Consider the following 16,036-nt stretch of genomic DNA (forward strand, 5'->3'; position numbering starts at 1 on the left):
AGATTTGCAAAGTGACTAAATCAAAAGTTATCAAGGCATCCAAGAAGGAGAATGTCAGTGATGGGAGCCAAGTGCAGTTGCAAGAATGCACCTTGAGACACAGCACAGGCCTTGAGAAGGAATCGTGCCACAACAAGGAAGAGGATGGTGGCTGTTGGCATTCTCAGAGCTTTTCTGATACACCAACAAGGGCTGTGGTCGGTGAACCTCCCTTGCCTTTGAACAGCAAGGAAAATTTGTCACAAAGTAGACTTGTTTCTTTGGGTAGTGAATGCTGCTTGACACCTAGTAGGGACAAAGCAGAAGAGTCTGATTGTGGACTATCAGAGAAACAGAGGAAAAAGCCTGTTGATTTTGCAACTGTAAGAACTGGTGAATTTGGGATTATTCAAGAAAGCTTCACTATACCATCTCTTGGTAAGGCTGGAGTGCCTAATGGCAGTTGTCTTCCTTGGAGGGGTATCCAGGGTACATCTAGTCCAACCTCTTATCAAAATCTTCAGGTCAGGTTCAGGCTGTCTGGCTGTGTCGGAATCCCAAGGATAGGACCGTGATGGGATGTTGCAGTAATTCCCTATTGAATGTTTTTCTGTATGGTCGATTAGGTGTCGGTGAGTTTTACAAGGCAGTAACAAGACAAATTCTGCAAATATTGGTAGACAGTTCCTTAATTACCAATGGGAAAAGTAAAATACAGCTCCTCAGCTGGTACGTAGTTTAGTTAAATATTAACTTGCTTTTAAGAAGCTAGTTTGGTTTTGCTCAGGAAGGATCCTTGAGCTGAGCAGCTAACTTTAGATGTTTTCGTAAACATAAATCACTCTTAAACAAAAACACCATTTTAAAACCTTAGGTATTCTTACTCCAAAAAGTATTTGTTTTGGTTTTTTCCTGTTCCCATTTCAGGGAAATCTCCAGCTCCACTAAAATTTAGCCGAAGGTCAACAATTGGAGTACGGGGGTCACCAGAAAATAATGCCCTTATTCAGTACCTTGCCCAGCAGAGAAGCAACGGGAAGAAAGCAGCTTTTGCACAGGTGAGAGTCTTTCTTTCTCAAATACCAACATATGCTGGCAGCAAGAGAAGGCAGGTGTCTGGAAGAAGCCAGGAGGAACAACCATGGCCTGAATTTTGTTGACTTCCCTTGAACACCTTACATTAGAATAGAGGTATGTTAGAGGTTTGCTTTGTGCAGAGTCTGGAGTCTTCTCTCCACGTCCAGCTTGCTCGTATATTTTAACTTGTGTGCACTACAACCTGTATTTGCCATGCTTGATCTTTGGCTAATTAAAGCGTTGATAGTTTAAAGTGAAGTAAATGCCAGTATAAATGTGTTGGTTTATAATCAGACCTGTTCTTAAAGTAGCATAGACTGTCAGAAACCAGATTATGGATCTGTCCTGGGTTTAGAGGGACAGATTTCGAGAGGCAGTAAAACTTAACAGATTTCTCAGTACAGTTCCTTTTTTTGCATATTTTTACCATACAACTCAAATTGAAGCCAGATTAAATACAAGATTCGCTTCTTCGCGGAGTTTCTTTTATGCCAAAGTACGAATAGAAAGTAATATGCCCATGTCATCTTGGGGAAAGAGACTAATTATCTTGTGGTTAATTTTGTTTTAGCAGGTTAGTCCTTTTAAACACAAACATGTCAGGTCGTTGAAGGACAAGATAGATGCTTTTCAAACATCTTTTAAATCAGTACAAGAAGCTGAAGGGGAGACCGGCTCCTCTGGACCATCACACGTGGATGCTACTTCCCAGGGAGTGGGCTCTTGTAAGTTGGTTATATTTGTGGTCAATGATTTATTTTATACATGAGGTCCTCCTTTAGGCTAAAAAGTACTAAACTGCAAACATTTAATATAAACAACAACAACAAAATGCTCCTTTGTAAGGTTTGGCACATGCTTTGTGTTTGTTTAAACCTGTCTCATTCTTAGTGCATCCTGAATAGTGGTTTCTCAGAATAGCCCCAGAAAAAAAACACAGAGACTCATATTTTTTGGTAACTGTTTTCTTAGGGTTACTTTCTAGATTTATACCCTTTAATGCCTAGTGAAAAGTAAATTAGTGTTTTCACACTTTTTCTATGAAACTGAGAATGGTTTTCCTGACAACTGATTTTAGCTGTGGTAACTGTTATCTCTCTTGATCATGATGTACAGGCTTGTTTAATAACTTTCAAGTGCAGTAATTTTAGAAATGCCATTGCATTACTGAGGTGTGACATCCTTATTAATGACAACAGTAAGTACTGCAAAAGCAAGTCAGGGCAGTACTGTGGTTTTACTGTGAGAAGATGGTAGTGTAGAACAAACTACAGTGCTCCTCTGGTATTGGTGGGCCTAGTAGCATTTCTATGAAAAGAAAAAACTTGCTTTGTTTTAAAGATTTGGTAAAGTTATTTTCAAAGTAGAACTTAAAAATGCATGTTTTCTTTTTCCTGGTGAGAAAGCTACCACAAAAAGAGCATTCACTGAAAAAAATCTGAAGTTTGTACGTTGTTGTTTGTTTTTTATCTGGTGCAGCTCAGAACAAAGTACCTTTTACAGAAGAGCAGAACCTGGGCCAGTGCAGTGGAAAGTTCGTGTCAGATGACAATGGAGATGATCTGAAAGAGAATCCAAGACAAAACCTGACCAGTAGCAGTGAGTCTGATACCAAGATCTGCAGCATCTTGTCTTCATGCCAAGATATGACTGTCACTGCTGCTGTTTCAAAGGTACTTTATAACGTAAGTGTAGGCAAAGAACATGGAGAAAACCCATAGCAAATCTCCCTTGCAAGGTTTTCACATCTTACTCTATCAAGTAACAGGAAGTAAAATCTGGCCTGGGCACTGATCTGTTTAGACTGGCACTTGAACCTCAGCCACCTCTGAGGCTGTTCTGGGTTTTCTTTCACATGCCAAATGCTCAGCGTGGGTGCTAGAAGCTGTTCTAAATTCAAATATGTGGAGATGGGGTCTGTTTTGCTAGGTGCATCCTCTGCTGCTGCTGGATCCAGCAGCTGCTGAGTTGTTAAATACCTGTGATAGTGCCACAGTTGTATGGAGGTTAGGAAGGAACTTCCTAGGCTAGTGATTAAAATATCCAGGTTTTTCCTTCCATCTTGTTTTCATGTCTGATATCTAATCCTTTTAAGCATTTAGCCTTGGTGTTTTGGAAAAAAATAAGTTCAACACATGTAGTGGATGATTAAGAAAACTCGGAAATCTTTGTCTGTGGGATTAAAACCCCTCCATAGTTAATACTATTTTAAAATGCAGCAATTCTGAGTAGTTTTTTATTTCTTTATCATGTTGTATGGTTCTGTACATAAATAGATGCTACATAAATACATGTATAAAATCTTGTAACTTTTCCTCTAGGACTGGGTTTATGAGCAACACAATCCTATTGAGTCGTTGGAGACTGTTGTAATTAAAGATGTCTTAGAAACAGACCATGGTAAGAGGATTCATCACTATTACAGTCTCTGCTATAGTCTTATTAGAAAGTAAAAATACTTAGAATATTTGTAAGGCGATGTTTCACAAGCAGTCATTCCATGTCTGTCATCTTGTCTACAATTCATAATGCAGTAGAAACCTGAATCAGCTTTGACATAAAGGCATAACACTGAAAATAATGATCTTGTTAAGTGCTGCTGCAGAGGAGGCTCAAGTCCCAGTTTAAAACTGAATTCGGAGCTTGTTCAGTACAACTTGGCATTAAACATGTTTTTACTTAAGCACAATTCATAGGAAGGAAATAGCTTTTATGAGAGGAACTGGAATATTTGGAAGGTGGGGTAGGGCCTCTTGGGTGGTATGTTGGCAGTTCGATTCTGATAGGAAAAGGAAGCTTCAACTGACACACAGGCAGGGGATAATTGTTTGGAGTTTCTCTTAGTTTTTCTAGTCAGGCCATTTATAGAGAGAGGCATAGCTGAGTACTTCATGCTTGTGAAGAAGAGGGGGATGTTAATGTAGAGAGTCCCTCTGTGTACATTAGAGAATACATATTTTGCCCCCCAGTTTCATGGATGAGAGAGAAATCCTTGTGTAAAATGCCTTTTCCTTCTGTAGGGCTCCCTTTCTATTTTTGTATGGTTTGCAAATTTCTCAAAATGTGAAGTGTAAATGTAGCACACTAGTAGCAGAGAGTTGGAAACATGGATGTTCTGTGATGGTGATTCATGGACTCTGTGGACATGTGTACACTTACACTTCATGTTGCTAATGCTAAAGTCTTCTCAATTTTACTTCAGTCTTTAATTGTCATATTTGTCTACTTGCTCTAAAGATTCCAGTTGTGAGTGCATCTCTAAAGATGTTACAAATACTGTTATGTCAGACCTAAGCAGAAGGAAAGTCAGCTTTGCGGAAGAGCCCAGCCTGGGAATGTGTGATGATAGCAAGGCAGCAGTCACACCACTACACATGGGAGGGGCTTCCCTACCTGGGCACAGACAGAGCGGCTCCTTCTTGCGATCAGTGCTGAAGAAAACACCACCCAAGGTGGGTTAACTGACTCCCGTGGAGTTCTAAGGGTGAACTTCTGCAATCATCATTGAACTACCAGAAGTTGAAATGTTGAAGAGAATTTTTACTAATTATAATGCATTTTGAAATAATTTAATACTCTGAATGGGTATCTCTTGGAAGCTTTGCTTGAAGCTTTCATGGTAAGAGAAGGTCTGTGTTTTGTTGTTGAGTTTTATTCATTTAGAAAATAAGTAGGTTTTTGTAAGCACTAGGACTGGTTATTTAAATACTGCTTACAGAAGAAGTTATTTTCACTTTTTATTTGCATAAGGACAATATTTTAATTAAATGGTATTGAATAGATGATTGTATTACTTGAATTTGATAGGAATACTCTAATGTGATTGACAGAGGAGGAGGTGAATCTCTTGCAGTCTCCAATTGTGCAGAAACCTTTGAAGCAGTGCGAACAGGTCAGATTCCCTTTTTGGTTTTTAAATAGGCAAAGTATTATGTGACATTATAAGGCTTTGCCTCTTTGCTAATTCTGAAGAATGATATGCATTAACCACCACTGAAGTAGCTCAAGTGTGGCATCCTAGTGCGTGAAGGAGAAAAGGTTAGTGAGGAAAATAATGTCTATTAAAAGAAACTAAAAAATCCCACCACAAAACTTGAGAAAGCCTCTAACACCAGAATAAAATCTCCTGGTCTTCAAGACATTTCACACTTGTCAGCTGAAACTTGTGGAACAGCCAGTCATTCCTAGTCTTCTTTCTTCCTTAATTCTTGATACTGTAGTAAAGCTATAATGAAAATTCTGGTGGAATCCCCAAAACATGTAAAGGTGGTATTTTGCTGTTTGTTTGGGGGGGTGGTGATTTTTGAGAGAATGTTAAGACCCATAAAAAGCCCTTCAAAAGTCTTTGCTCTCTGAAAGTTCCAAGTCCCTTAAGCAGCCAGTGTATTTTATTACAACAGAGAATATTACAACAGAGAAGACAGAAACATGGAGCTCTAAAAAGCCAAAGAAGAGAGTCACTTTTGGAGAAGTCCTAAGCCCAGAAATATTTGATGAAACTTTACCTGCAAATACTCCACTGCGCAAAGGAGCAACCCCAGTCAGTCATCCAGGCCTACAAAGCAACAGCCCTTCTGCAAGGTCAAGTCTCCCTGAGGAACCGTTCCCCCAGCCGAACTTTGATTGCAGCAATGTAAGGGTTTTGTTGGAGTTTGTTTGGTTTTTAAGCCATAAAACCAGCCTCTCGGTCTTTTGGAATGTTCAGGTTTGGTTTATTTTTTTTTTTCCCCAGTTTGCTTGGTTTTGAAAAGAAATCGCTCAGATATTATGATAGAACCTTCTGGAAGCTTTAGAATAGCACTGAGAACTTTTGCTTATGGTTTCTGAATTCTAAATAGCAATTTGGCCTGTAGAGCTATGTTTAAAGGTGAGTACTGGTAGCACATGAAATGTTTTTCACTTGGCTAATTCATATACTTTCAATGCTGTCTTTTGATACTGTATTTCTTTTTGCCATATTTGGCAAATGACCTGTTGTATTCTTTGAGGAAAGAAAGTAAAATTACCTGGCTGTTCCAAGCACTAATAGAAAAGGTGGCTTTCAATATCTGTCTGGTATAGTATATTGCTAAAATTAACTTCTTTTTTTGTTTAAAGGAATGTATTGAGCCTCTTCAAGAGTCACTGGAGGGTTCTGTTGCTGCAGAAGACCTTTCACCTGTTGAAAATGCAGAAGGTAACCTCAACTTGGTTTTTTCTCATTAGATAATACATCTTTCTGTCTCTGAAAACTGAGATATGACACAGGGGTTGGTTTGTTTTTATACAAAGGGATCCATTTCATTTGTGCTATAATGGAAATGCTCTTACTTTCTTCTAGTGGTCTTTTCAGTAGCTGCAGTGTCTACCTGTTCTTTTGGTTAACTGAAAGTTATTTGACCTTGTATTCTTCTCTGAAAGTGGCTGATCTAATTAGGCTTAGTGCTTTAAATACTTTGGCTTACTATCTTGATTCTGATATTGTAATTTTGGAGGTTTTAACAGCAAGACAAGAACAAAAAGCTGAAGGGGTTTGTGCACGTGTATGTATATATCTCAGTGAAAGCTGTGTAAGGGCTTTGTTACCAAATCCTCACGACTTTTGTTTTCCTCTGTTTTGTAAAGCAAGCTGTAAAGCTTTTTTTAATCTTGCCATGTTTGATAGAGCTTAGACTGTTACTGGTAATTCAAGACTAAGACAAGTAAACATGCTGTGCAGAATGTTGGAAGTGATATGGATACTTTCCTCAAAATGTGATTAACTTTTTGTGTTGAAACTGAATCAATAATCTTATTTTCTTCATATATAATAGCAGAAAGTGGCAAATTTGATATGACAAAAACTCGTTCTTCTACGAAAAGGAAGGTGAGTTTCTTTAGTGATGACGTTCGTTTCATTTTTTTAACTTCTTCAGACAGAATTGTTACATTTATGCCTCCTCATGCTTGTAAGAGTTTTACAGCCTTAGGTATGAGAGTTGTGTATATCCAGGTATATGGAGATATATCACGTTAATGCAGATATCTTAAGGAAATCTCATTTTTGAGTGAAAGTGGTTTTCCAGTTATTAGAAACATTTTTGGTTATGGTCTGATGCTTAAATTTATTACTTTTGTTGATTATTTTCTTTCCAGGAACTTTCTCCAATAGTCTGACAATATTTAGCAGATTTATTCATAGACAAATCATTCATAAGGTTAGGGTCTTCACTCATGGGAATCTAAAAACTTAGAATCACAGAAAATTGAGGAGAAAGGAAAGAAAGTTTTCAGTCTGATTTTGCTATGTGGTTGAGTTTCTTTGAGTCACAGGAACATGTGGTGGAGGCTGATAGAGTCAAGCTGATTGTGCAGCCTGTGATGACTTCAGGGATTGCTGAAAATGTGGTTCCCAGCTGAGTGCTGACGATGGCTGTTAGCCATAAGGCAGACACAGTATCAGATGGGAATCTCTTATAGCTGAAGATGAACATGTTTTATTTGCTCATTAGAATCTCCTTTTTGTACAAACAGGGCTGTATTGTACTGTGTGAGAAGACTAGCTCTATAAAGCTTTAATTTCCAGTTGACACTGTCTAGCTTTTACAGCATCATCTATGAAATAAGACTATTGCAGTGTGATTCTTGTGACACATGAACCATGTTTTTAGAATAAGCACAACACACATGCACCCAACAACTTCAAATTTGTGTTCTTCAGCAGTGTAGCACCATTTCAGAGGGAACCGATTTCAGCATCTCAAAAGCCACGAGTACTCAGAATGCTAAGGATACTCAAAATGCAGGAAAGAACAAGGTTCAAAGACAAAGGAATGTAACCACATCTGCTGCCAAAAAGACACAAGTAAGTGCCAGCCTGTTGCAGCTGGTGAATTTGCCTTTATCTTTGAATTTGGACACTCAATCCGAGTGTCTTGTGTGTTCTAGTGATTATCTTGATTGTTTTAGTAAAGGTTTTCTAAAGGGTGCTGTTTCCTGTTGCTGCCAGTATTCTCTTCAGGCCTGTTTTGGTTTTGTACACTTACTGCCACACACCTCTTGCTTTCTGCTTGTTAAGGCTGACTTAGCAGAGTTTTCTAGGGCAAAAAGGGAGTAAAGTACTTGCTCTCTGGAGGTGAAAGGGGGGAGTGTGTCACTTTCCAGGCTTAATGGACAGAAAATGAGTTAACGGTGGTTCTTACCAAGTGTATATAGTAGTAGTTGTTGAACTTGCCCAGCTACATGTTAGTTAAGTATTGTAAAGGTGTGAGACTCCTGAAAGATTTTTGCTTTCATGTATTGGAAGGGAAGGCATGTATTCCTTTTCAAACTAAGCATGCATGAAGAATCTGTAGTTTTGAGCTGAAGGATTAATTTATTTGACTTCTAGATTTGGATAATGAAACACAGTCAGATCTCATATTGGAGAAGTAATTCTCCTTTGCTTTGATTTTTTTGGTATTAGTTGGCAGATGGCAGAATGAATAGAACCTTCATTTTAGGGAAACAATTGTTATCCATCAAAATCCAGTAATGGTGTCACCTGTTGGAAAATATTGTACAGGAACATTATAATTACACTGTGCTTTATTCAGCCTTCTCCATCTTTTCAGAAAACAAAACATACAGGCGATGGGAAAAGAAGAAAGAAAAAAGTAAAAAAATCTTTATATGGGGAGAGAGAGATGGCTTCTAAGAAACCTCTTCTCAGCCCTATCCCTGAAATTCCAGAGCTTTTCACTTCTGCCTCATCTTCCAACACAACAAAGGCAACTGCATTTTTTTCAGGTAACGTGGTTTTGAGTTTTGTTTTGCCTTGCTCTTCCTGGTCCTTCTAACATTTTATTTCAACAGTTACTTAGAAAACTGTTGAGGGTTGAGTCCTGTGCATAGGTAAAAAGCCCAGGGTATATTTTTTACTTATAGTTGCTTCTGTAATAGTAAAGTCCAGTGGATCTAACAGATTGATAATCTCCAACTGGGTAAGTTTAACTCCTGTTGGACTCCAGTTTAAAGCTAACTTTGTCTTGGTGCCGGTATTTTCCTAGTCTTTAAAATTGGTAAGTTGGGCATGAATAATGAAGTGTTTTTACACTGGTTTTGTGGGAGGGTTGATTAGAAAGTTACTTGCATGTAAGTAAGATACTATAAAGCTTTTGTTGTAATATTTAGCAAAAGGCTTTCTCCATTCACCGTTAGAGTCAAGTAACCACATATTTATTCTAATCCAGAGGATGTATTTTTAGAGGATACCAAATCTGGAAATGCTGGCAAGGATGTTCAACAGAAGCTGGTGGCTGAAGGAATAGGAGGGAAAAACACCCATGCGGTTCATGCATCCTCAAGCTCTGAGGACCTGGATGCAGGAGAAGCCAGCAGCCCCAGTGACAGAGTGTTCCAGGTGCCAGAGGATGATCTGGAGTCTGTGTCTGGCAGTGAACAGGAGGTAACTGATAAGCTTAAGAATACTGCTAGAAAATCAGAATTGTGCTTGATGCTGTTGGATAAAACAAGTAATGTTTTGGGGGAAGGAAAAACTTGAGTGATTCACTACTGGAACAGGCTGCCTGGAGAGGCTGTGGAACCTCCAGCCTTGGAAGGAGGTGTTCAGAACTTAGTGAGGCTTCAAGCAACAGAAGTTTAGTCCCACGTTCCAACCTGCAGGATTCAGTGTGTTGGTTGGGGTGTTTTGTGAATGATGAGACTTAGCAGGAAAAGAGTAGCATGTGTTTAGTTGTCAGCTTTTTGGAATCAGGTTTTGTGGGTTATGTTTGTCTATATTTACCAAAAAAAATTTTCTTTCCCCAGTTTTCAGACATTGTGCCAGATGCAAAGTGTGGTTTTGATACATCTGACTCTTTCCAACAAGGTGAAGAGACTGCATGCGTAAAAGAGGCAAAAGAAAGTGGTTCCTTGATAGAAAATGAGAAATTACAAGGTAATCTCCTCGATGAAGCAGAGCAGCTAACAGGGCTGGAGTTTCTGCACCAACAGGACATGAGTGAACATGCAGATGCCCAAAGAACTCGGTGTCCAGAAAAAGATTCTGCAAGAGGAGGTCCACTAAGAAGAAGAAGGAGAAGCAGCAGTGCCATGTATTTTCTTCCCGTTGGAAACTATCTTCCAGTTTGTTCTTATAATGTGGAAGAAATCTTCTCTGCTCCTCAGCTAAAAAATGACTCCTTAGAGCCTTTTAGAAAGAAGAGTGATGACAGTGGTGGAAAGCGAGTGAGGCGCAGCATGAGACTACATAAAGATGCAGAAGCTGAAGGACTTGCATGGATTCAAGTACCCAGTGAGATCCAGAAGAACCCTCCCCTAATAGCTTCTGCTTGCAAAACCAGGAGAACAATAAGCACATCCACCCTTACAGAATCTGAGAACATTCACTATAAAGGACAAAATCTCCAGTTTTCAGCACCAGGGAAGAACAATAGCTCTGTTAATCTTGCTGATGGGACTTCCAAAAGATGGAGGAGGAAAAGCATGTGCGTACTCACAGCTCAAGAAACAAGAACTTGCTCTCCAACCCAGAGAAGGAGCAGAAGACATTCTGTATATAGGAAGGACAGAAGTAACCAGAATCATGATGAAGTAGAAATACCTCTTGAAAATAACATTTAGTGAGGTTTCAGCTATCTGATTGTCTAAAGTGGAGGTTAGTATTAGACCTTTATGTTCTCTCTCTTAAGTGCTGTTTTCTTCTCTTTCCTACTTACATTTCCTTACTTAGTATTTCTTTCTTAATTTTTCTGGATAACTTAGAAGACATTTTTCTTGTCTTGATGCCTGAAATACTTGAAGATCAGAACTGTATGGAAGACCTAGTTTGGCTCAGAGCATTGCTCTGGTAGACAGTCATGGCAGGTAATCAGGAGGATAAAAAACTTCTATGATGAACTGAATTTGACATCACCCCTTTACTATAGTCTCCATCTTTGCTTACATGTTCTCAGACTTTGTGCTGTCTACAGATCAATAGCAATGAAACACCACTAGTATTAGAAAAAACCTCAACAAATAACCCCTTTTCTCTGCAATGCCAAGTTCAGTCATTTCAGGAAGGCAAAGATTAATAGTTCTTATATAGAAGGATTGCTCCTAAGGGCTGGTGAATTTGGTTGCAGGTAAGACAATATATAGAATTTAAATCACATTGCTGTGCATTTGTACACTCCTTATTGCAGTCTGGGATTTTCTTGCTAAATCTTTACACCTGTAGTACCTGCGCAGCAGGGTGGGATTTTAGCCCTTGGAACTTAGTTGTGATGGTTAGACTGGTCATGTTTAGCAGATCACCTTGCTCCACTTGCTACACTCAAATGCACAGTGAGTATAGGAAGCTGCTAAACTGGAGATGTGTCAGCAAACGTGTGACTCTTAGGAAACAGGAACAAATTTGATAGTTCGAAAAGACAGTCTGTGATGGCAAATTACTTTCTAGATAGGGCTCTTTCTCTTGAAAGAACAAGATTCAAACTTAAGATTTTGTTCTGGTTTGGAAGTTGAAGTAGATAAAATGTGACTTTGTCTTTAGCAGTGAAATTATGCTGTTGTAAAGTATGCCCATCCAGCTAGAACTGCTTGAAGTGTTGATGTTTCCCGCGTGCTTGAGCATTCCTTATAAATTGCTTTTGAAATCTGCATGAATTTTTTTCCAGATTTCAGAAATATCAAAAAAAACCCCCAACCCAACCCCTTGAGATGCTCTACAAATAAGAAGGAAATCACTTCTGGCTTCAAGGAGAGGGGTAGAAGGTGGGGAAGCTGTTACCATCTTCTGAAAAGACTTTGCTTTACCTTCTGGGCATGAGCAAGGGTAGAGGTCCTGTAAGTAAGGCTGAGTTTTGTGTTAGAATTAATGAATTCTGGTTTCTGCTGTGAAGGTGAGGCATTAGTTTAAAAAAAAAAAAAGCTTTTAAATCTTTGTTGTATTTAACATTAACTTAAAAAAAATGAATTGGTTAAGAAGAGTGAAACATTCATCATACAATAAAGGTGTGCTCCATCTCTGGGTATGTCCAAGCTTTGGTGTATGTGTACTAAACACAGCGCATATTCTCCAGCAGCTGACCTGTTGTTGTCTTGCTGTTTTTGTTTTTCTAGTCTGAACAATGTAATAAAAAGTGATGACTGTAGGTGGTCTCCTTACGCATTTGCTGTTGCTTTCATTTGTCATCCTGTTGTTTCAGCCATAGTGAAATACCTGTGCCAGCTTGAAGGAAATAGCTTTCCATTGCAAATGATCTCTGCTGTGACCTTGGTTTTAGCATTGCTGATGTGGAATAAAATACTTTATGTACTTGGGTGCTTTTATAAAGCTTAAAAGCAAAGAGAGCAGTTTAATTTTTATGCATGTTTTACTTTTCTCTAGAGCCATCATCAGTTTTTCCCAAGACAAGAATTCCTAAAGGCAACTTGAAGGAAACTTCACTACTTAAATGCTGTTTATCTTATGCCGCTTTAGAAACATTACTGAAGTTGCAGAATCATTTTGGTTGGAAAAGACTTGTAAGATCAAATCTAACTGTTAACTGGCGCTGCCAAGTCACCACTAAACGTGTACCTCAGTTTCACATCTACACATCTAAATACTTCCAAACCTAGTTTTCTTGATGTTTTATTTTGGGGTTTTCTTTTGTGTCTCAGTGACTGGTTTAGACTGCGAGAGAGAAGGGGGATAGTTCCTTGGGTTGAAGTGGTTGCGGTGCAGTCTCTTATCTTACCAGGAGAGGGCAGTCTGACATGAGCTTTTATGGTTTAATATAGCATATGCATAATATACTAGCTAAGGTTTCATCTCCCGGAGATTAAAGCTAATAATAGCTGCTCCTTGAGATTAAAACTAATAATAGCTGCTACTTGTAACATTAAAAAATCAAACCAGCAGCAACTGTGCTATACATCGAAATGAATTTGGAAAAGTGAAACTGCTGCCCTGTGTTCAGGTATGACTTTCCATATGGAAATCACACTGTGTTCTTAAACATGGTAGAACTCTGCAGCTGTGTGTGATGCTAGAGACCTTAACCTGAAATGCTGCCTAGAACATGATGCATTTCCTGATGTTGCTGTCCTATGCATCAGTTGCAGCAGCCCTCGAAGAGAATTTTCTCTTGAGGTTTCTTGAGCGGGAAGGCTGAGTGCACTGCAGATGTGAAGTCAAGTCAGAAAGAGAAAAGCAAGCGCAGGGAGAAGAAAACAAAGCTTGGCTTTTCTTCCTTGCCAGGTTGGAAAGAGCTGTTAGCATTTGTAGATTAATTAAATGTAGATGCTCTATGGCAGTTTGCATGGCTTGCATGAGGATGAAGCTGGAACCTACAGAGAAGTAAAGAGGTTGCAGTTAATGGGAAGGAGTTGAAAAGGAAAGGACTTGAAAGGAGACAAGTCTTCAGTTATGCAGAAGGTTATTGTAAGGGGAAGGTAATAATCTGTTCTCCATATCTGTACCGAATGGGACAAGAAATAATGTGTTTGAATTAGAGAAAAATGTCTCTGTTAAACATTAAGAAAAAGTTCCAGCAGCAGAGATGGTTGATCATGGGAATACATTGCCTTGGGAAGCTGTGGAATCTCCATCACTGGAGGCTTTTAAGAACAGATTAAACAAATATCTGTCAGGAATGACATATGATCTTTCCTAGGGGTAAGGATAGGGCCTGGATGGCCTCTGGAGGTCTCTTCTGGCTGTGTTTTCTGATTGCTGGAGATTAGGGTTGCAAGAGGTGATTTGGGACTTGCCTAATAGCTAAGACCTGAGATAGAATCTGTCATGAAATAGGGAGCTGGAGGACTGCTAACACTGGGGGCTGTTTAGCATGGGAAGGAACTGGGGCACTTGGGAGAGAGCTCTTCATGCAAGGCTAGCAAAATGCTCTTAGAACTTGAAACATTCAGATCTTGGGTGACTCGCTGCTCTTCCTCAAAAGACTATAGACTCCTGAAGTGGTGTAACCTACAACTTGGTGTCTTTGCTGTTATACAGGAAGTTCCATAATGCTGTTGCACTGTCAGGTTTGGTTTTCTGCAAGTGAGTTAACATTAGCCTTCAAGTGACCAGCAACTTCACTATCCCCATTCAATCAACAGAAGAGCTTTCTGAAGACATCTCTTGGCTTCATTGCCATGTTGGAGTGTAGGAATTAAATTCAAGGTATATTGTGTGCCAGTGCAGACATGTGTTGAGATATTTTAAGTTTGGAGTCCTACTTTTCAGCTGTTGATATGCTTTCCAGTGCTAGACTTTGCCATCTTCAACTTGGGTCACTGTTTTGACCTTTGTGCAGTATTGAGCTCCATGTCAGTCTGTGTATTATAGTAGCATCCAAAAAAACCTATGGTGCTGGTCAGTCTCACTTCTCATGTGCTCTCCCTGCTCTTCTAAAGGGAATATTTTTCCTCTCTTTAGAGGGCTGTTACAAAGCTTACTTTGTGTTTAGAAGTACTTGACTAATGTTAAGTGCTGTATTGTATAGGCTTTAAGTGGCTTCAAGGAGGATAATAGCACTAAGTGTATATTGCCCAATAATTGCATTTACCAGATTGCCATGTAATTATCATGCTCTGACTGACAGAGAGGGCAAGTGTGGCTCCTAGAAAGACTGATTATTTTGCTGCTCTGTAATTATGATGTTGTTAATAAGGAAGAGTAATTACACATCGCTTGTGCTATCCTGTGAAGTGCAGGCTTGATACATTCTCAGATAGCTCAGTATCTGAGCTGTAAGGAGTATTTCACAGCTGGAATGGTCTTTGCTTAAATTTGCTTAATACAAGTGAGGTGGAGATACAAAGAACAACAATACCCACACTTGCAGGAAGTTTTAAAGGGAAAGTGTTAGTGTGTTTCAGGAATTATCTTACGCCAATATTTTGCCATAATGAAGATGCACAGAAGCTACAAAAGTGGAGACGAAATGACCAAGTTTTCTCACATGGGAGTTAACAAAAGAAAAGTTGTTTTCCCAACCTGACATTCATGGTAAGTGGGGGAAAGAAAATAACAAGAATTGTGTATGACTTTCTGCTTTTTCTTAAACTTCAGTTGTATCTAAAGCTTCATCTGGTCTTCAGCTTATCTTTCTCTACTTGCTTCTGACTAATTGGGCCACAGAAGGCGATACTGAACCACCGAAGTGTGGCATATAAAATTCACTGTTGTATGTTCATCTGGTCTAGCTGCTGGTTAGCAATGCACTAAAAATTTTGTGCTTTACTTTTCCCCCTCTCGCTCGGAATCCTTTAGCACTCTTATACTTCACTTAAACCTGGAAAGAGTTTAGTGATCTGTGCCCAAGGAAGCAAACAGAAAAGCATTGTTAGATCCATGTACAGGGAAATGGAGAGAGGAAGTTAAAAAAAAGCACCACCGAAGTACGCCAAGTGTAGCTTAAGCACACAGAGGAGTGGGCAGTGAAAGAATCCTGTTTTCAAGCTCTAACAGGTAGGTGAGCAATGGAAATCAATCTAAAACAGTAAAGAGTAGTTGGGTATTCCTTCAAATTGTACGTTTTTAAAACAAGGAGGTAAACAGTGCAAATCAAAATGCTTTCACTTGAAACAAGGTAAGGTCTAATTTCACTGTGTCCCAGGAGGAAAGATGAAGTTGTGCCTGTGACTTACAGACAAGAAGGCTAATGTATTAGTTTTGTAATTAAGTCCTGTAAATTGTGCATAACAGAGCAATGAACTACTTTAGCCAAGCTTTGGAGGGGGAAGAAGAAAAACCTGTGTGCACTGGGAATGAGGGCATGGAACATATTCCCTAACTCAAACCTGAAAAACCTGGTGTTAGTCTTGGGTTATTTCCAGTGACCCCTTGACTCCCATCTTCCTGCCCCCTGCACGGATTTGGAACTGGTCAGCCAGTTCTGTTTTTGGAAGGGAGAGGAGACAGATATAATGAATGGTTTTTATTGTGCAATATTTCAAAACCTTTTTGACTGCATTCGGATGGGATGGAAAATGTTCTACCCTGCACTGCAGCCAAAATAAATAAAACATATTCCCTAAACCTGGATGT

General features: G+C 39.2%; 1 protein-coding gene across 1 annotated transcript in view; it reads left to right on the plus strand.

Moving 5' to 3' along the window:
- The window catches only part of CDCA2 (cell division cycle associated 2), a 10,762-nt gene extending 124 nt beyond the window's left edge, over positions 1-10,638 (plus strand). Inside the window, exons 1-14 of the mRNA XM_010018234.1 lie at positions 1-417; positions 907-1,037; positions 1,628-1,781; positions 2,536-2,729; positions 3,378-3,456; positions 4,294-4,508; positions 4,864-4,948; positions 5,472-5,689; positions 6,154-6,232; positions 6,849-6,901; positions 7,739-7,879; positions 8,628-8,802; positions 9,246-9,460; positions 9,823-10,638. The exon at positions 1-417 is cut by the window's left edge and continues 124 nt beyond it. Coding sequence (XP_010016536.1) covers positions 1-417; positions 907-1,037; positions 1,628-1,781; positions 2,536-2,729; positions 3,378-3,456; positions 4,294-4,508; positions 4,864-4,948; positions 5,472-5,689; positions 6,154-6,232; positions 6,849-6,901; positions 7,739-7,879; positions 8,628-8,802; positions 9,246-9,460; positions 9,823-10,638 — 2,972 coding nt within the window. The remainder of the gene's footprint in view (positions 418-906; positions 1,038-1,627; positions 1,782-2,535; positions 2,730-3,377; positions 3,457-4,293; positions 4,509-4,863; positions 4,949-5,471; positions 5,690-6,153; positions 6,233-6,848; positions 6,902-7,738; positions 7,880-8,627; positions 8,803-9,245; positions 9,461-9,822) is intronic.
- Positions 10,639-16,036: the final 5,398 nt, after the last annotated feature.

Source organism: Nestor notabilis, unplaced genomic scaffold (assembly GCF_000696875.1).
Source record: "Nestor notabilis isolate BGI_N333 unplaced genomic scaffold, ASM69687v1 scaffold15637, whole genome shotgun sequence".
NCBI lineage: Eukaryota > Metazoa > Chordata > Aves > Psittaciformes > Psittacidae > Nestor > Nestor notabilis.